Genomic DNA, 20,883 nt, shown 5'->3' on the forward strand with positions numbered 1-20,883 from the left:
TGTCACTTTTTAAATTACATTATATATTATATAATATTATATACAGTATTTGTTTAAATTACAATATTTTATTAGATTTAGTCACCAAAAGCTTTTAATTTATAAAAGCTGCATATTTCCCATACTGCATTGTAACGAAAACAGGAAGAAAGGCAGCATGAGGAAATCTTCTTGTGTCACCGATGGAGGGATATTGTGTGTTGAAGTGAGTGATGAATATAGCGAGTTAAACCTACAGCAGATGGAGAAGATCGAGGTTTTAGCTGTTACGGACAGTAAAACTTTTATCATCTGATTCGATCTCATATAATGGAGCGCGCGATGGAGCAATTAAACGTGCAGCTCAATCGATTGACGCGCTCGCTACGGCGCGCGAGGACAGTGGAACTCCCTGAAGGTGAGACGTCACACAACAACACGGCTTGTTCGACTTCATGTGGCGCCACAAGAACCGACAGGTGGATGACATCACAGTTCCGCGAGAGCGATTCAACAGCAGTATCCTCCGCATGATTCCTCGAACTGCTCTCGCGGTATTTTGATGTCATTTACTTGTCGGTTCTTGTGTCGCCGCATACATTCGAACAAGCCTGTTCTTTCTGTACTAATGTTGTCATGGCAACACTTTTACATCATAATCATGTCAACTTCCGGGAAGTGTTTGCGTCCATCTGGCTTATCCATATATGGTGAATTACTACCAAATATGTCACTGGTAAATATTAAACATAGTTAAAAAAAGCATAATATGAAATTATTATTTTTATTACTGTCTGTTTAACTTTTAAGTTTAGCATGAAAGTGCATCTTAAAAAATCATGATTTACAAATATTTTAGTACAATATTATTTGTTTCGCATTATGGACAATGAAATTTTGTGGAAATGTGTTTAATAATTTTGTCAAGTCACAATGGTCCTTTGATGCTTTATGGTATTTTATTTATGCAAAAATGTAGCATAATACATAAGTATGATTTGGTACCGTAAAGTTAATGTCAGATAATTGTATGTAAGGGACGATGTGTCAGGAGATCACTTACTTAATTTCTTATATCGGATATAATTTGCAGTACTTCTCAGACCTGTCCTCTTTGTTTTGAAAGAAATATGTTTTTGTAACAGAAAGCTTTTTGGTGTTTTTTTTTTGTAGATAGTGAAACAGCTGTATACACTCTCATGCCCATGGTCATGGCTGACCAGCACAGGTAAGTGACACAGGTTTTATAAGAAACTTGCTTTTAGTCTAAGGGGCAGTGTCCCGTACGGGGATTAGACTAGTCCTAGACTAAAAAAAATTTAACAGCTGCCCAAACTGAAAACAACTTTCACTGACATATCTTAAAATACATCAGTACTCTTTGTTTTGGCTCAAAATGCACAGAAGTAATGTTTTTAGTAAGGCATGTTTGTAAAATTGAGTTATATTTTCTAATTAAACTAAAGCCTTGTCCTGATTTAAAGGGACACAAGGCAGCATTTTTATGTTAATAAATCATCTTCGTAAGTTGGTATATGGTTAAATGACTTATTACCAGACGAATGAAGTCTCTCTCGCCCGCCCCTACCGTCTGTAGGAAGAATACCCCACTTCCAACTTCGCTGTATCCGACCCGGTGTCCTTCAGTCTCGCAAAGTCTCAGATATCGCGAGAAGCAGTATCACTTTACAGCAAACAACACAGAGGCAGGCGAGCTAAACACAGCTAGGGATTGTTGCAAATGGCAGAGCCAGGGAAGAAGCATCAAAAACCCTTGACGGAAGGGAAACATACTTTATTGGAAATAAGCTGATAAACTTGGTTCCGAGGGGGAGGGACAACAGTTCGTTTTTACGACAATGTGTTTGAAAGCATTTACTTTCAGACAATAGGGGGAGCTCGTAGAGAAATATTACGCAGACTTGCCTGGTTTCCCTTTAAGATAATCCCTGTTCGCGAAACTAACCCTAAATGTATTGTTTACGTCCTAGTTTACTGTGATGAATTCTTCTTTTTCTATTGTTTAAGTAGAAGTGAAAATACCAGTTTCAGGGCTGAGCAAATGCCACAATGACCACATGCCAAAAAAACTGAATGGCCTAACAAAGGATAAATAAACTAAACCAGAATAAGATCTTTCTGATTTAGATTCACTTCTCTTTCTAACTTAACCCAATAGAATAGCACCCACTCCTTTTAGCCAAATCAGCTATCTAAAAAATGTACAGTGTGCTCAACAGCTATGAATGGTGTGACATTCAATGAATGTGATGGATCCCTTTGAAGTGCTCATACTCCTTTTATACTCTTTTTTTCTTGAGTTACACTACACACTATTACCTGTTCATATTTATTGTCTTTTTTAAACCTAATATTTTAATCATACCTCTTTTGTCACAGGTCTGTTTCTGAATTGCTTTTAAATTCAAAGTTTGATGTCAACTATGCCTTTGGGCGAGTCAAAAGAAGCCTTCTACATATTGCTGCCAAGTAAGTAATAGACTTTTTGTCTACTGGTAAAATTAGAGAAACAACAAAATCACATGTTTTATTTGCAAATTCTATTTGAACCACTTGTAAATTATATTTAAATTATATTTTACAAAGGGGTATCAAGAAGTGTTTGATTTTTGTGTTGTGTGACTTCTCCTATTTCCTCCAGCAAATAAAAAATAACATGGCTTGGCAAACAATATTTTTAAATAATGTTCCTCTGGCATTCCAAATAAACTGTAACTTACGTGTATAAAATCCTCTGCTTTGTACCATGCGTTCTCAGATCTCTGCCAAGCTTTCTCCTATCAGCAACAATGGCAGCCATTTCAAGCGCAAAATTATTTAAGACATGGTTTTTTCTCTGTGTTGAACAGTGGCGTAAATACCAGTAATATCACACGTGCAAACATTTGTAAATCACGTTGCGTGAATCATTTAAATAATCTCCCAAAAATGTTGAGTCTGAAAGGGAAACTCTTAGAAATCTTAGAAATATAGCCAGGCACAAAAATAACTAGACCACAACTTTTCAGAGCTAATTAACCACTGCGCATCTTTAGTAAATCCCAACAGTCATTATTTAACTCCGAAATTATAGTTTGCACTGCCGCAAGCTGTTAGTAAATCTGGCCCTTAGTGTCATGTGAGGAACATGTGTTTACAGCAAAACCTGGTAATTGTTTCTGTTTTTCTTTATTGTTTTAGTTGTGGGTCAGTAGAGTGTCTCATTCTGCTGTTAAAGCGTGGTGCGAATCCGAACTATCAAGACATCTCTGGCTGCACACCTCTGCATCTTGCTGCAAGAAACGGGTAAAAACTGACTGTAAAGACTGTGAAAAACCAGTGGAACACTGCCACCTCCTGGAATAAGTGACATCCATTAGTCATGTTTTAAATGGTGTTTCCTCCTTTTGTCTTATTATTTTGACAGACAAAAGAAGTGTATGGGCAGACTATTAGAGTACAATGCTGATGTCAATATCTGCAATAATGAAGGTCTAACCGCTGTGAGTATGAGGATAAAATTGCACATCTGATATTATTATTATTTGAGCTGTTGTTATTTGTGTTATTATTAGTAATTGATTTTTGTGTTTATGATTTATGGCTAATTAAAATAAAGATTAAAAAATTTAATTAGGAGAGAAATGTTCACTAGTGGTCTACAAAACTAAATGGCAAAATGTATTCAGTAAACAATTTTGTGTAATGTACTGTAATCTGAGTACTTTTTTGATTACATTTGACATTACAATTGTGTGAGGCGAACTTATTCACAAAATGACAACATCAAGTTAAAGCCTAAACTTATCACCTGCTTGTGAAATATGAATCAGATGGCATATTTTATGCATAAGATTCCCATCAGATTTCACACAGTTTTACCACAGTTAACAATATTTGGTTAGAAAACAACTGTCCTATTTAAAATCGAATGTAAACAATGGAGTAAATATTAAAACTTCTTATATTTATTACTCTACTTTGCCTTTACAGTGCTTTATATAATATGTGAAGAATATCACTTTTCTTGGTCAATAGAATATACATATAAAACACGTCAGGCCCACCCTTGTGGATCAGATGGCTTATTAAAGCTTCTGTAAGTTTAAGAAAAAAATGTACGTTATAAAAAGTAGGAAAAAATAAGAAAGTAATATGTAACCTAATCCATATAAGGGAATATATACAATAAAAAAGTAACTGCACTCTGATTTCTATGGAGAGCCAAATTACTCAAAATTAAATAAATAAATAGTTGAAATAAAACTTAAATAAATTGTTAAATATATTAATGAAATCAATCATTTTATTTATTGTTTTATTTGCCCACTCAATTATAGTTATAAAATCTAATTAAAATGTAAAGTTCCGTTTTAATTTTATGTTCTTTTTTATTTCATGGTTTGCGTTTTGATTTTCAATTTGTATGCAAAGTCTGTGTTAATCAGTGGGTGGGGTTTACTTCCTCACATCACGGAGACTGTCTTGAGGCAGTGCTGCCGACTTCATTGCTCAATTTAGCAACTTTTAGATCCATTTTTTGATGTTTTATGGTTGTGTGTTCCTTGGGGTCAAAGTGACCATTTTGCATCTTTTACAACATGTACAGTGTAAAAATGTGTCTTTTACGAAAGTAATGTGGCTTTTATTGTGTTGATATCAGTTATTTTTGTCTTATGTCTATTGTTTGTTTTATGTCATTAGATTCACTGGCTGGCAGTGAACGGTAGGACAGAACTGCTTTATGATCTGTTGCAGCATGTGTGTAACGTGGACGTGGAGGACGCCATGGGCCAGACAGCTTTACATGTGGCCTGCCAGAATGGACACAAAACTGTAAGAATACATTAGATAGGTACATTTTCTAAGGGTGTCACGATTTCGATTTTAAATCGAAATCGATCGAAATTAAATCACAGCTTCGAACTTTGAATTAAAAAATGGGATCGTCGATGCTGCCACGCCCCCATTTCACGTCTGGTCGGCTTGCCAAGCGAGGAAAAAAACTCTCAGAGATACCTTTAAAAACATCTGTCCAGCAGAAAGCGATCATATTTTAAACACGAGGGATTTATTGCTACAACTCCTTGAAATGCATATCATAAACAGGATTACAAGTGATCTGACTTTGGACAGAGCGCAGCTCTCTGCACGTGCGCGATAGTGAGGGAGGTGCAAAGACGCAGCTGGTTATATTTTAAATAAAAGGATAGTTTGCCTCAGCTTGCATGACACGCATAAAACTGAACAAATACATAAGGATTACTACTTTAGTTTATGTTCAGACTTCGGACAGATGCGAGAGCGTGTGCACGTGAGACAGAGAGAAGCGCAGCTGCTTATATGCTGGATTTATTTCAGATGCTATGAGTCCAAGACACACGCATTAAGTCCATGTGCATTAAGTCCATGTTAGAGATGCGCGGATGGACTATTATTTCGTCCGCAACCGCATAACAAAACTCATCATCCACCATCCATCCGCACCAACGTTTCTGACCAGTTTTCACCGCCATCCGCTGACTGGGCGATGCAAGACGCTGCTGATGACAGCCGCGAGACTAGAAAGCTCTAGAATATCAGCAGTGAACTCCGTCTCCGATTTACCCACAGGGACAAAAATAAATAAATAAATAGCCTAAATTAAATGCACAAATTACATAGCCTGCACTCCTGATTTACCACTTTGTAAAACTTATTCCAGGCAACCCTTTTCTGACCTTCTATTTCCTTTGTTTTTAATTCTCATTTTTTGAGTTTGTCACGTTCCCTTCGCCGGCGTTGATAAGAGCTGTGTCAAAATGCATCCTCATTTTTCCGCGCTGTTAATGATAGAACGAATGGATCCTTAACAGCTGAGGATATCCCAAACAATTAAAAGCTTTATTAAATAAAAGTGTGTATTTATTAGAAAACTTTTTCTTGTCACTGTTTTAGTAGTATAAGTTATGTTTTGTGTTAATTATTCTGTTTATGTAGCGTATATATTTCTAGGTTGATTATTTGATATGCTGTTGAATAGATTAATCTACATCAATGTGTCATATGTTCTAAAATAAATTAACATTTTTCTGATTACATATTTATTTTAATAAGTCAGAAATGTCTCCGCTGTTTTCTGCTGACAGGCGCGATGGGCGCTACTGGGGGCGTGTGCAGCAGGTGACGCAAATTGTGGGTCCTCCGAGACCGTCTCATTTCAGTTCTCTTCTTGAACTTCTGTGGCTGCCACTATGAAAGGCAGAGAGGTCGCATGCTTAGAAGGACACAGCTAATAACAAGCAGTCGACCGAATTTAATTAAAATATTATTTTTCGTCACGTCATCCGCCCGATCCATGTAACTGCCAACCGCGCATAGTCATGACTCATGTGTGTGCAAGAAGGAATCCTCTCTCTACAAGCTCTCGCGTTAAGTGAAGCCCACAAACCCCCATGCGAGTTGTGCAATGTGCATGTTTGTTAAAGTATTATAATAATAATAATAATAATAAATAATGGCATATCATTTTTTTCCTAAATTATATGCCATATAAAAAATATGTAAAAATCGAGAATCGGATCGAATCGTGACCTTAGAATCGAAAATGTAATCGAATCGAGGATTTGGAGAATCGTGACACCCCTAACATTTTCTAAAAATGTGAGTGGTGCTTGCCGTGGCAAAACTTGGGACACAAAATGTTACAATAATGCTAACAGGTCAAAAGAGCCCACCCCATGTCTTTACGATGTTCTGATGCAGAGATATAGGTGTTGGTAAACGGTTGCTATGTGCTATGTTTGGTTGCTAGGGAGTAGGGGTGGGTGATACACCGGTAGAAATTTGTCAACAGGTGGAGATATTGGACTATCATCTCTATCGAGGTTACGCACCCACGTCACGTTGCTGTGTGCGTGGTTATGTGAAAACTTACCCTTTGTACACGTATTTAAGCACTGCAGTTTTAAACAAGTGATTTTAATCCATTGTAACACAAACAACAGTGCTATATGCACGCACTGTTTTTGTGTAAGAGGAGCATGCAAGTCGCGCATCCACTGCTCATTAAGCTTGTGAGCAATTTTGCCCCTTTTTTGGCCATAAATACATATATGCCTCAAAATTCCCGTCTTTGCAAGTATCCCCATTAACACGAACATTTAGGTCTTAAGAGAATGTAAACAGCTAAAAGAGTAAACCATAGACTGTAAAAAATATGTACGTAGTGTCGGTGACATCACCCATTGGTTTGTGAAGCTTAAAGTAGGCGTTGCCCGCCGCCGCCATCTTGGCCACGCGTCACTGCGAATCACTTGTGGAAAAACCGAAAATGGGTAAAGAGGCGGGACATGGGTGAAGCTGAGGTGGCTGGTTGCTGAAACCATGCCCGCCTAGCTCAATATAGGGCAGCAGTGGCCGTTTACCCGTCACTCAGACCAAAAACACTTTTTGTACCAGGCTGTAAACATATTATTTTCTACTGTAAAGTTGGCCATTTTAACATGGTGGTCTATGGGAATTGACTTCGTTTTGGAGCCTGCCTCTAGCGGCCAGTCGATAATTTGCAGTTTAAGTCACTTCCGTATTAGCTTCATTAAAGAGATCGGAAGGTTGCCTCTTGGAGAAAACGCATGTGTAACAGTATATTGGGTCTGGTCTTAAAGGGGAAGTTATCTAATTTTGCTCCTGTCTCTCACTCATGATAATCAAACAGCATTGAGAGGAAATCTCTCACTGCTCGTCACTGAATCACTTTTCTCCCTTTAATAAGATATACATTATTATTTATTATCCTTATTTCATCATTAAATGTTAATCTTCAGTGAGCTTGAGTTTTGTTTTTATCTTTTTTTTGTTTTTTATCTTTTTTATGCTTGTATAAGTCTTTTTTTTGTGAGAATTATGAAAAATGTTATGGCATTAAATATTTTGATAACATAAAAAACTACCATGATGCATATCGTTATCATGATATAAAATGAATCCTATCGTGAAATAAGATTTTGGCCATATCGCCCACACCCCTACTAGGGAGTGAATTGACATCCACCAATGATTATACTCACACTAAGCCAGCTTGACCAATCAGAAGGAGGGGTTTCATAGAGTCTGGAAGTAATAGAGCATTTGAATGGAAAATAGGTGCTGTAATAATGTGAAATATGTGTCCTAACTACATGCGCCGCGACACGTGATAAAGGTATGTTTTCCATGATAACTTTTGTCCTAACCAGCCACAATGTGATGCTGCGACAAGCGACAGTAGATTGTATTTTACAAACGGTTTCTATTTTTGCGATGTCATGGCTGACAGCTCCACCTTCATAAAGATCATATTCAACGAAAGCAGATATATATTACAATTCTCTCAAGTGTCACAAGGAAAGCCATCAAAAGCAAAGGGCTGCATCTCTGTATATCTGTTCTGATTGGCTTTGTTTTGAGATTGATTGGGTTGGGTCCATGCGCCCTTTTAATGTTTAGTATGGACATAAGCTCAAATTGTGCTAAAAGGCTTTCTTCCAGGTTACTTCAGCTACTACTCATGTGCTAAAGCTGGCTAAAACTGTACAGAGAATCATTAGTCTTTAATGTTTCCTATTACTGTATATTGAGACTTTTATCTTTGGTTTATTCTAATAAGCAAAAAATGGAAATAAAGCAAAAATGAAAAGAAAAATCTTACAGGAAGTAAAACATACATTAACTCATTCACCGCCAGCGTTTTAAAAAAAAGTTGCCAGCCAGTGCCAGCGTTTTTCATGATTTTCACCAAAGTTTAATGCCTTCCAGAAAATGTTCTTTAAATATATAAACATTCAATCTACCAAATGAAAGAACAGACCCTCTGCTTTCAAACAAAAAAACCAGTTTCATCTACTACTAACTTCAGTAGTTCCTTTTGTAACCAGCTTTTGAATATGGGTAGGTTTCTGCAAAAACACCACATTTTGAGCAAAAAGCAGAGAGAATTCAATTCAAACAGCGACTTTTCATAGAGATCCCATTCAGAGCGATCTTTAAAACAAACACGGACATGCAGCCGCTTGCCATAGGGCAATACTTCCGCGTTTAAAAAGTTGCGGAAGGGCGCCACTTGGTGGATAATAGTGGTATTGCGGAAAGACGGAAAATCTCGTCATTGGCGGGGAAGCGTTTTCTCTTAATTGACGAGATATCTCGTCAATGGCGGTGAAAGAGTTAAAGGGGCCCTGGCATGAAAATTTGACTTTTTCCATATTTAAGTGATATAATTGGGTTGCAAGTGCTTCTATCAACCTAGAAAATGTGAAAAAGATCAACCCATTAACTTTGTTTTGGTAAAACATTCTCTGTACAAGCACATACAAAAATAGGTCGTTGAAATTTGGCCCTCTTTATGATGTCATAAGGAGCTCTTATTAGAATAATACTGCCCCCTTAATCTGCACTATCCAATCACAGCTCTGCCATTTAGTGCAGAGAAAAAGAGAGAAAAAAATAATTCACAGCACAATTGAGTTTCAATTGCTACAAACCACCATCATTGTGATTAGTGTTTGCACTTCATCAGCTCATTTGCATTTTAAAAGACACACCCAAAATGGCACATTTTTGCACACATCAACCAAGGGTCAATTTTAATAAGCTATAATAAATTATCTATATAGTATTTTGAGCTACAACTTCACATATGTGTTCTGGAGACACCAAAGATTAATTTGACATCTTAAAAAAGTCTTGTGCCATGGCCCCTTTAACTACAATGTAATAATTTACTAACAATTTGTTGTTTTAAATTAAAATGGCATTGCTTAATAAGCTTTGCACATGTGTAATGTAATTTTTTGCCAAGGCTTCTTAAAGTTTTCCTAAAGCTGAGCTTCAGTTTTCACTACAAATTCAACCACACAACATGCATGAAAAATCTTGAATATTTTTGGTTAAAAAGCAAAGAAGTCAGTTTTTTCTAGCAGTCAGACATCACTTTAAGCCACTACTGAACATATTTCTGAATGGCGGGATTTGACGCTAAAGTATTTGATTAACGTATAGTATTTGTCAAGAGCATTTGGTTACAATCATTATATTATTTTTGAAAATAAGCAGCTTTTGCATCTGAATGCTTCATATGTATATACAGTTTATTTTTTTAGTGATTGTGGTGTTGTGTGTTTACAGACAGTGCAGTGTCTTTTGGACAGTGGAGCAGACATCAACAGACCCAATGTCTCTGGTGCGACTCCGCTCTATTTTGCCTGCAGGTGAGTAGCCCATCACAATCAACACCAGCGATACTTATAAAAACCGGCTATCAGTGTGGATGAAGCCAGTTTATTATAATTAATGTTCATTTCAAATTCAGCCTGAGCTGTGGAAACGGCAAATCAGGTTTGTTTTCACACTTGAGCCTTTCTTAAGAGAACCTAACTTGTACCCCTTTAAAAGGATATTTCACTTCAGAATGAAAATTTGCCATGAATTCCACACCTGTAAGGTCTTGTTTTTAAAGTGGATCAAGAGGTGAACCAAGTCAAAAAGGGCCGAGTTTTTTACGTTCACACTGTCTCTGCCCCTGCAAGAGGACTCAGATCTATTTTTGGTCCACTCAAGCTTTTTTGTGTGATTTTTATCTTGTATCCCATAAATGTAGGTTGGGAGAACATTAGTCCCTGGTTTCACAGACCAGGCTTAAGGCTAGTCCTAGACTAAAACATCTTTGAGCTTTCTCAACTGAAAATAACTTGCACTGACAGATCTTACAATATTCCAGTGCCAATGATTTGACTCAAGATACACACCAGTAATGTCTTTTTCTTAGGTATGTTTATATAAGGTTTATTAGGTAGGTAAATATTTAACTAAGGCCTAATCCTGACTTTAGCTAAGCCTTGTCTGTAAAACCAGGCCTAGAAGACAGGGATGTAAAGATCTTGCTCCGACAGCAGCTCAATCCCATAAATGCAATCCCCTGTGCCTGTTGCCCCATACAATCCCCTGCGCCTGTTGTACAATCACCTATAAACCTTCCACCCAGAGGGCTGATGGGTAAAGTGTAACGTACTGGAAACGGTATTACTAACCATTGGTTTTCCCATATGCCAATGTCTATGTTCAGGTAATTAATTAATTGGAGGACCTAGGACCAGAAGAGAAAAAGAGGATTAGAGAGCTAAAAATCATAAAGAAGTCTGGGGTATCCATTAAAAGAGTACCAATTGAGGACTTTAAAACAATGGGGGACAAGATACACTGGACCAAAGAAACAGGAGCATCACTGTGTGAAAATTGGAGGCAGGATATAAGATTGTCTTTCTTTAATTTGGACTCGGTAAATGAAATAGCCAAAAAACACAAGGAAAATGTCTTGAATCTGTCAAGGTGAAATTAAAATATAATGGATAAGAGTCTGTTGTACCAAGGTCTATGGGTAGAAACAATTGACTGGAGATGCATGCGGAAATAAAGAAGTACCACAGGAGACTAAAATTTATTGCATTTTTTAAAAGGGGAATGGGAAGATACAGAAAATGTGAGGGGAGAATTGTTTAGGCCAAAATCGAATTGGGGACCGGTGGGACAGCAAGTGCCAGGAGTCGTATGGGATATCATAGAGGAGAACCCTAGAACTTTGAGCAAACTGAGAAAATAAGAAGAGGCTGTAGATTACCAAGGAGTGAGTCGCTTCTCTTTAGGAGCTGAAATAGTATAGTGATCAAGACAGCTGATAAGGGGGTTATGGTATGGTAATATACAAAGAGGCATATGAAAAGGAAGTGATAAGACAACTGATGAATGAGCCTATGTTTGTAGAAACAGCACAGATAATTGAGCAGGAACTTAAGATATTGAAGGACCACTGGTTTAAAACAGCAGACCAGATGAGATACATCAAACTAGAGGGAGATCCTAAGCAGAGGACTTTTTACATTTTGCCAGAAATTCACAAAGAGATGGCCAATGAATGGAGTGAAAACGCCTGGAGAACTTGGGTAAAAAAGCCTCCTAAATGAAAACCATGTACACAGGGTTCCCACGGGTCCTTGAAATAGTTGAAAGTTTGTGAATCTGGGGGAAATAATTCAAGGCCCTGGGAAGTTTTTGAAAATATACATGCATAGATACAGGTCATTGAAAGTGCTTGAATCTATTTTATGCAAGAAGTTTTCTGAAAAAAAATCCATATTTTCCCCTGTGTAGTGTAGGAAAATATCATTATATTTCTAGACTTTTTAAGCACACATGCTAAACTGTTCGCTTTAAATGCTTATATCTTCTGTATGTGAATGTTAATTCATACCAAAATGCTTTTTTGCATAGTTGTGTTTGACACATGAAAACGTCTCGGGTTACGTATGTAACTGTTGTTCCCTGAGAAGGGAACGCGGCGCTGCGTCTCCCTTGTCATACTTCCTGCATCCATGTAATGCCGTCTTTGGCAATATTTTAGATAGCGATCTACTTTTTGGCTCCCACGTCACCCTGTCTTTGTCGTTAAGCCTCACCATTGGTTAAATTTGATATACACGTTCAGACGCACTTACCCCTGGAGGTGTCCCCAAAGTGTCACCGCAGTGACGCAGTGCGAGTTCCCTCAAAAGAGAACTGTAACAATGTATCTTAAAAGGTAACACGATGTAACCTTGCTCTCACTTGAAATGTGTCGCCACATTTAGTCCTTGAATTTGAGGGTATTGGATCTGGAAAGTCCTTGAAAGGTTTTTGAATTTGAAGTTAACTAAGGTATGGGAACCCTGTGTACATCAGTAGCTGGAAAGTCTAAAGTATTAGATTCTTTTGTTCACCAGGTTTTTTTTTATTTGTAAATACAATTTGAATTTAAAGTCTATTTACAAACTCACAACACACAGTAATGATCAGTAATTGTATTTTATTGAAAGCCATTTGTTTTCTGAAAAACAATGTGTGAAAACTACCTATTTTAGTTTCAGGTTCTAAAGGGTTTAATATTGTCATTAAGTTATGGGCATTGTTGTTTAGCGACCTGTAGTGGTTAAAGTTACATATTATGCCTTTAAAGATTTTTTAAAAAATATCCAGGGTAGCTCTTTTTAAACAATTAAAGGCAGGATAGGCAGGAATTATCCAAAAAAACTTTTTTACAAATTTGTTTAAACTGTCTTTATACACCAATATATAAGTAAAATGTAAGTACTCTGAAAAAGAAAGTATAAAACTCGAGTGTCTGTGGACCTTTCACGACTGTTTTAAGTCACAGCTAATTATTTCCATTCGGGACAAAACAAATGATTGGCTTGCGCAACTATGAATCTCTCTTGCGACCATGGCACCACCCCTGTTGCTACAGGATCTGCCCAGACATGCGCACGCCCAATTGATTTGAACATGCACGTGGCACTCTAGGAAGAGCAAAAGTATGACAGAGAAAGAGCAGCATTCACAACTCAGAGTACCTGCATATGCAGTCAGCGAAGGCAAACAAGGCAAAAAAAGGAATAAACGAAGAAATCAAACGAGAGTAAATATCGCGTGGCTTTTCCTCGAGTCGACTATGCGGTAGCGGTATTGTCTCCGGAGTGTAGTCCTCATCAGAGTCAACAATGCTTTCATCACAGAAACTCTTACATGCAAAACACCGTATGAATCTTCCACGAAATTCACCTTCATCACAGTGTAACTGATGGTAATAAAAAAACTTGTATCAATGCAGTCTGTTTTTAACTTTTTCTTATATAACTAGCTTGTTTGCTACCAAATCAAACAAAATATATTTTAAACTTTACCAGTATCGATATGCTAGCTTAATAGTGAGTACTAAAAGACATCCTATTTGTTTATATTCATAGCGATAAAGTTAGGTGTATTATTACATGTGATTGTGACATGATGTCACTACATGCACCGCGCTCCTTCCTCTCCGCTCGTCTCAGGTAAATGCTTCTCCCAGCAGAGCCGGTCAGCGCGCGTTAATGTGTTTTGGGGGTGTGGCTTTAGAAGAAACCCAGAAGGGAGGGGGTGGAGTGAATGGAAAAATGAGAGAGAGGTCTACAGACACTCGATTTTTATACTCTCTTTTTCAGAGTACTTACATTTTAGTTATGCATTGGTATATAAAGACAGTTTAAACTAATTTGTTAAAAAGTTTTTTTAGATAATTCCTGCCTTTAAATAAGATGTGTCCAGTTGCTATTAAAGCATTAGTTCACCCCAGAATAAAAAGCTTGTCATCAATTACCAACCTGTAAGACCTTTATTCATCTTCAGAACACAAATAAATATATGTATGATGAAATCTGACCCCAATAGATAGCAGCGCAACCCACAACTAAGACATCATTAAAATAGTCCATGTGACTACAGTGGTACAGTTTACCAATAATACTGGTGAAAAGAATACTGGTGCTCAAAAAGTCTCTGAAGTGTATTCACAAAAGCAGCACATGCATGTGTTTTAAACATCAGCCATATATACTGTATATTTATATACAGTTGGCCTATATATACACACATAAATGTCAGATTTACCTAAATATTGTACTGAATTTTTACCCTCATGCCATTAAAAAATTTCTTTTGACTTTAAATTTAATTAATGCTGTTGTATTGCAGTCATGGTCAGAGAGACACTGCTCAGATACTGCTCTTCAGAGGAGCCAAATATCTGCCAGACAAGAATGGTGTTACACCTCTTGACTTGTGCGTGCAGGTAAATGTAACTAATACACACAGATATAAACTTGAAAACATGTTTTCAAATGTCTATAATTGCAACTCATTTTAGGGTGGTTATGGCGAAACGTGTGAAATTCTCATCCAGCACCATAGCAGACTGTTTCAGACGCTGATACAGATGACCCAGAATGATGATATTAAAGAGAACATGGTACTGCACACAATCACTTTGTTTGTTATGTGCTTAAATGTTTCCAATCTAATGAATTGCATTCTTATGACATATATTTATCATTTCAGTTAAGGCAAGTTCTAGAATATGTTTCACAGCAAAGTGACTCCAGCTACCACAGGATCCTGACCAGCCTCGCTGAGGTGGCCACCACAAATGGACATAAACTGCTCAGGTCTCAGTCCGAGCTCACCGGCAGTCTTGAAAAAATTCTGGCATTTCTTTAAAACTTTCTTTTCACAAGTTTCTTTCTCTATATGTTTCAATTCAGTTTATCCAGCAACTTTGAAGTCCAGACAAAGAGTTTCCTTCGGATTATCCGAATATTCTGTCACGTGTTCTGCCTTGGACCGTCCTCCCCCAACAACGGAATTGACATGGGGTACAACGGCAACAAGACACCCCGTAATCAGGTGTTCAAGGTTAGAGAGCAGCATATTGCAAACAAATCATAGACTTTAATAGTATAGTCATTTAATGACTTAAAATTAATGTAGTGAAATGCTTAAAGTGTTGCACTGTTTATAGCATATGAGATGCTTCCACTTCAAATCTGCTTTATTTCAGCCTCAGGCCATTCTGAAATACTGATTTGTTGACAGAATTCATATCAGACACACTTAGGGGTCGATCACACCAAAAGCGTTTATTGCAATTGCATGCGCCTTTTTTGAATGATATTCTATGGGCAGGGAGTGTTTGTGCGCTGTTTATGCGCGCCGAGTGCCTTGCGGTTTTTTGCCGCCAGGCGCAGCACGCGCTTTTGAAAGAGCGCTGAGAGCGGATATGCGCCTGTCGTCATTCGCGTCTTTCCATTGTCCAATCAAATGAGGGAAAAGGGCGGGCCTTACGTTGTGGTGAGGGAAGTTTACAGTTGCTATGAAGAACTGGACTCCACTCGCTCTCTCTCTCTCCTGCGTGTTTGTGCACCTCTCACCCTCAAACAAGGTCAAAGCAAGCGCCCTCTTTTTAAAGTTTCTGCTAATATGACCGTTAACATCAAAAGAGCGCTTATGCTTAAATATTTGATTGACAAGACAGCAGACTCGGTGGTTGCTTAGCAATATAAAAAGCTGCGTCGCTCTGCTCTTTTTTAAAAAAAAAAGGCAGTGTGTCCCCCTTGCGTTTCCAAGCGTTTAAAGCGCTTTTGGTGTGATTAGCCCCTTAGAGGGTTTTGCATCTGAGCTCTTCATATGTTCAACTAATAATAACATGATCTTTAACATGACATTAAAACCACCGAGTGTGTTTTAAACGCCGGAAATTTTAGAACATCTGTGCTTGGATTAATGACATCGTTTTAAGAAGGTTGCAGTCATGACGGTGTTGCCCTTGATTATTTTTTGTCCACCAATCAAGTGACTTGTCATTAATGAGTAAAAAATTAGCAAATAAATAAACAGACTTGGGAGGGTTACTTGTATACAGAAATGTATACAGTTACAAATTACTTCATAAAAAGTATTTAGTAACATAATCCAAGTACCACAATATGAAAGTAATGTAACTGATTACTTTTGGATTACTTCAAGATCAGATATTATTTTAAAAAACAATAACTTTTCTTTTATTTATTTTTATGTAAAGGACTATGAAGACATCTAGTGGCTACAGTATGGTATTACAGATTCTTTAGTTTTATTTTTACCTAAGATGTAGGCTTTGATAAAGAAAGTGTTTGTGTAGCTGGAAGGCATAGTCTGCACTGTACAACCATGTTGTTGGCATTTTCTTCTTTAAAAACAAAATAGCAGCAGAATTTCCAATAAATTAAAGCATTTTTCCCACAAGCAGCATCTTTTCTAGCAGCAGTGATTCAATCTGTGTCCGTTTCTCAATACCAAGTACCCCAAGTTCGGACTTGCGTCCTTTGTAGTTCGGACTTGCAAGTTCAGACTCGGAAGAACAAAATCCCGAGGACGGGAGTTTGGTTATATTGCAAATGGAACAGCAGAGCAGGCTTGTGCACAATTCAGAATTTCATTGATGTCAAAAACAGGATCTAGAATTACAATTCGAATTTGAATTAAAGGAAGCAGAATTGCAATTCAATAGAAATTCAAAGAAATTCATACATATTATAAGTGCAGTGTTAAAAATGAAGCTTTCAGTATATGTCAGATATGATTGCATTACATATTCTATAAATTATATTAATTTGAACTACTTGTACAGATTACATTAACAGGGAATGTTTTCCCCCAGCAATTAATGTTAAAAACTCTAGTCACATAACAAATAATTAAGTTAGATTTTTTGTATTTGTAATTTTGTGGAACAAGATGGAACATGACTTTATTTCCCGGAATGCTTTACTTTAACCAAGTATTTCAAATGGTTGCCAAACAATTTTCCAAAGTAACTTTCCTAACACTGAACGTGAGATTCTTTCTGTTGTGTGACTGTGGAATTTCTTTGAATTGCCATGAATTTAATTCCACTTCCTGTCATTCTAATTCAAATTCAACTTCCATTTCATGAATTGAATGGACGCTAATTCTGAAATTCTGAATTGTGCACAAGCCTGGTTAGGAGGGAGGGTTTGAGGGGTAACATGTTTAATCCTGATGACAGCAAAGCCACTGGTGTGTTTCAATGACGTTTTGGACATCTGATAGGATTTTATAAGTTTCAGCTTTAAAGCTGTGCAACAGGTTGACCCAAACTTTAAAACCTGAACTTTAAATTATGCAAATCTATGAGTCTTACACCCTATATGCATTTGTTGCACATGTCATTATGCACAATTGATCAAACTTTGAAGGAAGTTATAAGACTCAACCTCCTTGAATAATTCTAGGCATAAGATAGACTACCCAAAAACTTTAACAAGAAAATTAACAAGAAAAACAGCATACTGATTCAGCAATAGGCTATGTCTTATAAATCAGTTAGTTAAACAATCACTATAGTTAGGTCGTAATTGATTTGTATAATCAAAATACATTATTTTATTAAACTATACAATAAGTTGTATCCAGTTATCTACTTAACATAATTGTAATAAGATGAATGACATGGCTATACATACTTTAATACTTTGTTTCTAGACTTCTAAGTTTTTTCGACGTGTGCACCATTCTTACCTCTATCTCTCATCTCTACAATGTGTAATGTGATTCTCCTGTGCGAATGCGCGTTCTTGAGGTTCTGAGTGAGACACGGAGCTGCGTACTGATGTAGATTAACTGAGCACATAGTGACAAAACGATCGACGCGTCGTTTAAATGAGCGATAAAAACCTGGTTTTGTCGTGCATGCACTGGCGCGGAGGAGAGCGAGACCTTCAGTATGTGTGCGGTCCTGGCCCAATTTAAACCCTGCATATGTATCCGAGTCCTGATCGGAAGGTAACGTCCGATTCCGATCGAGTCTGAAACCACGTGATCGGAAATCGGCCCCGTGATCGGATCGGGACATCCCTAGTTAAAAGGATAGCAAATAACAGACTTCACATGAATAATAAAGAGAAATAAATTGATGAGACAAAAAATGGCAGTTAGATATATTCACACAAAGGGAATATTTTATGTTTGACCATCAGACACCGGAGGAAAGAGCAGCTGCACTGAGATAGCGGTAAATTTCAGAAGGAATAGCCGAGATGAGGCTGCCCTCGTCTGTGTAACTTATACACGGCTGACTACTCGCTGATTCCCCGGAACTCACATGACCAAAAGGAAATTTAAATACAGGCGCTATCTTTACTAACTTAACTGATGACATATTTGAAGTTTATTCATCTATATTCTCGACTAAACAGCTCTACATTTTATGACACAGAAAGAGTAATATTTTGAATATTGTGCACGTTTTAAGCTTCATTGCTGTTGACACCAAATTAACTTGGCTTGATGCGAACTTTGATTTGGAACAGTACTTGGGCCGTGACTGATGATGTTTTACAAGTCCACAAGAACACAAGTACAGACAAAAACCAGAACGCATATTGACAAACAGCCTGTGTGTGAGGAGATTGTTGTAGAGAGCTGTTAATTTGCGCATGCACCAGCGGGTGGTACACGTGACTTGCGTCGTGAGTTGTTAATCAAGCAACACTTAATATAGTGTTATTATGCAAAAATACGGATTTATTTAGTTTTAAATTAAACCATTGTAATCCTGAAAGTATTCCCCTTTTTTTCAAAAAGTAATTAGAATCTGATTACTATGGTTTTTGACATGAAAAAACATAGCAATCAGATTATAATTACATTTTGAAAAAAATTATTTTTGTATCCTGATTACATAACACCGTTACATGTATTCCGTTACTCCCCAACCCTGTAAATAAATAGGGACTTCAAGCAACAGCCTCTGGTGGAACGTAAACGACATTCTGGCATTGTATTGCGCATATGCGAAATTAACTGCTACTTTGCGCCGTTCTACTGTACCGATCTATTACGGGAGAACAGCTGATTTGCCGGAGTCGCTACAATGTGAGAGATTACGTAAATAAATGTTATGTTTCATGGCATATGACATTGTAATTGCATCAGTTTATGATTGTACCACTAGTCTTTTATATAATATGTGTTAAATTATTTTAATTTAAGCTAATTTTTGATTTTTTCCGTTTGTATAAAGAGATATCTTGTTAGCAACAACACCTCAGGCAAAAAACTAGTAAAAACTCCTCTTCTGACAAAAGATTGTTTAATGCCAAAAGCAATCCTTCTCTTGCTTTTTTAAATGACTTTTTTTGTATCTCAATAAATGAATTAATGCCACATTGCGCTGTCCTGTTTACGGTTGCTTAGTGATTTTTACATTCTTGGCTACGGCGGTGTGACAGTATACTTCCAGTCGCCGTAGCCATTCCATTTGCAGCTGTTGCTTAAAGTCCTTATTAAGTAAACTACTGCTCCTCCTCTGATACTATCGTCTATCGGCAATCTCAACAGGCTGGTGATAGATTGATCTGAAAATGGGGCATGTCGCCCAACACTTGTATAAAGTTACCTTAAATACACAGAAGTGTTCTTGATTTACTCCTATAATTTTTTTCCTTTAGCAACATTCAGTATAATTCTCATTTTATCATTGGCTCCAAAAAGGGGTTTTTAATTACACAAAGAGTTGAAAATCATTCACTGTGATTGAATCTAGATTTATTGTAAGAAGTAAATTACAATAACAGTCTGGTATTACCCCTAGGTGTCGAAATTATCAGTGTTGATAACACCTTGCTTTTTTCTTATCAGTGCAAAAGAGACTCAAAATAAACCTCCAATTTTCAACATAAAGATAAGAATTAAACATCATTAAAAATTGTAAAGTGTCTAGGGTTTTTGTGTCCACTCGCAATTTAAAAAATCTTGTGCTGATCAAAAAATAATCAAGAAAACAAACAGGATGCAAGTTTCTCTCTCCAGCTATCCAGTGCGTGGTCTCTTGTAGTCTCTGCTCTTGTTGAACGACCTGGGCTTAGTCACAAAGCACAGTCTATTATGGCCTTATATATAACACAGTGCTTCTGAAATGATGCTGTTTTGTTGTTTAGCCTCTGGAGCTGTTATGGCACTCGCTTGATGAGTGGCTGGTTCTCATCTCAACTGAACTGGACAAGCAGTGCAGTGATGCCAGCACCTCGTCCTCGGGAAATGACATCGCCTCACTTTTCTTGAAAAAGCAGGAAGTCGAAACCACCGAAACCCCTCCACTGTTGCTGGATGCCAAAGCTGTGATGAATACACCAGAGGGCTATGTTGATGGTCAGGATGTCGTCTCTATGATAGCCAATCGCCTAAGTGCTGTGATTCAGGCCTTCTACATGTGCTGTTCCTCTCAGATGCCGCATGGGTATGACTGACCTCACTTTCACTGACCTCACTGTCACTTTTTGTTACCTCAAATCACCTTAATTTTGCTTAATAGTCCACAAAAATTATTCATTAAAACTAAGCCTCAATAAAGTCTCAATCAGAAATCTTCATGGTTATGATGTCAAAACCGTTGGCTCATTAACACTGGCTCATAACTCCCCACATTTACATAGCAACATCTATTCAGTATTCAGCTACTCCCTGATGAAGAACAGTGTGTAGAGGTCA

At 37.3% G+C, this 20,883-nt stretch overlaps 1 protein-coding gene across 1 annotated transcript in view; it reads left to right on the forward strand.

The window, feature by feature from the left end:
- Positions 1–122: 122 nt before the first annotated feature.
- hace1 (HECT domain and ankyrin repeat containing E3 ubiquitin protein ligase 1) overlaps positions 123–20,883 on the forward strand; it is a 36,197-nt gene continuing 15,436 nt past the window's right edge. Inside the window, exons 1-12 of the mRNA XM_055210535.2 lie at positions 123–397; positions 1,153–1,207; positions 2,380–2,469; positions 3,181–3,285; positions 3,407–3,482; positions 4,684–4,815; positions 10,123–10,205; positions 14,533–14,629; positions 14,705–14,806; positions 14,896–15,002; positions 15,099–15,249; positions 20,334–20,632. Of these exons, the coding sequence (XP_055066510.1) occupies positions 310–397; positions 1,153–1,207; positions 2,380–2,469; positions 3,181–3,285; positions 3,407–3,482; positions 4,684–4,815; positions 10,123–10,205; positions 14,533–14,629; positions 14,705–14,806; positions 14,896–15,002; positions 15,099–15,249; positions 20,334–20,632 (1,385 nt within the window). The 5' untranslated portion in view covers positions 123–309. The remainder of the gene's footprint in view (positions 398–1,152; positions 1,208–2,379; positions 2,470–3,180; positions 3,286–3,406; positions 3,483–4,683; positions 4,816–10,122; positions 10,206–14,532; positions 14,630–14,704; positions 14,807–14,895; positions 15,003–15,098; positions 15,250–20,333; positions 20,633–20,883) is intronic.

This window comes from Misgurnus anguillicaudatus, chromosome 10, assembly GCF_027580225.2.
Source record: "Misgurnus anguillicaudatus chromosome 10, ASM2758022v2, whole genome shotgun sequence".
Classification (NCBI taxonomy): Eukaryota; Metazoa; Chordata; class Actinopteri; order Cypriniformes; family Cobitidae; genus Misgurnus; species Misgurnus anguillicaudatus.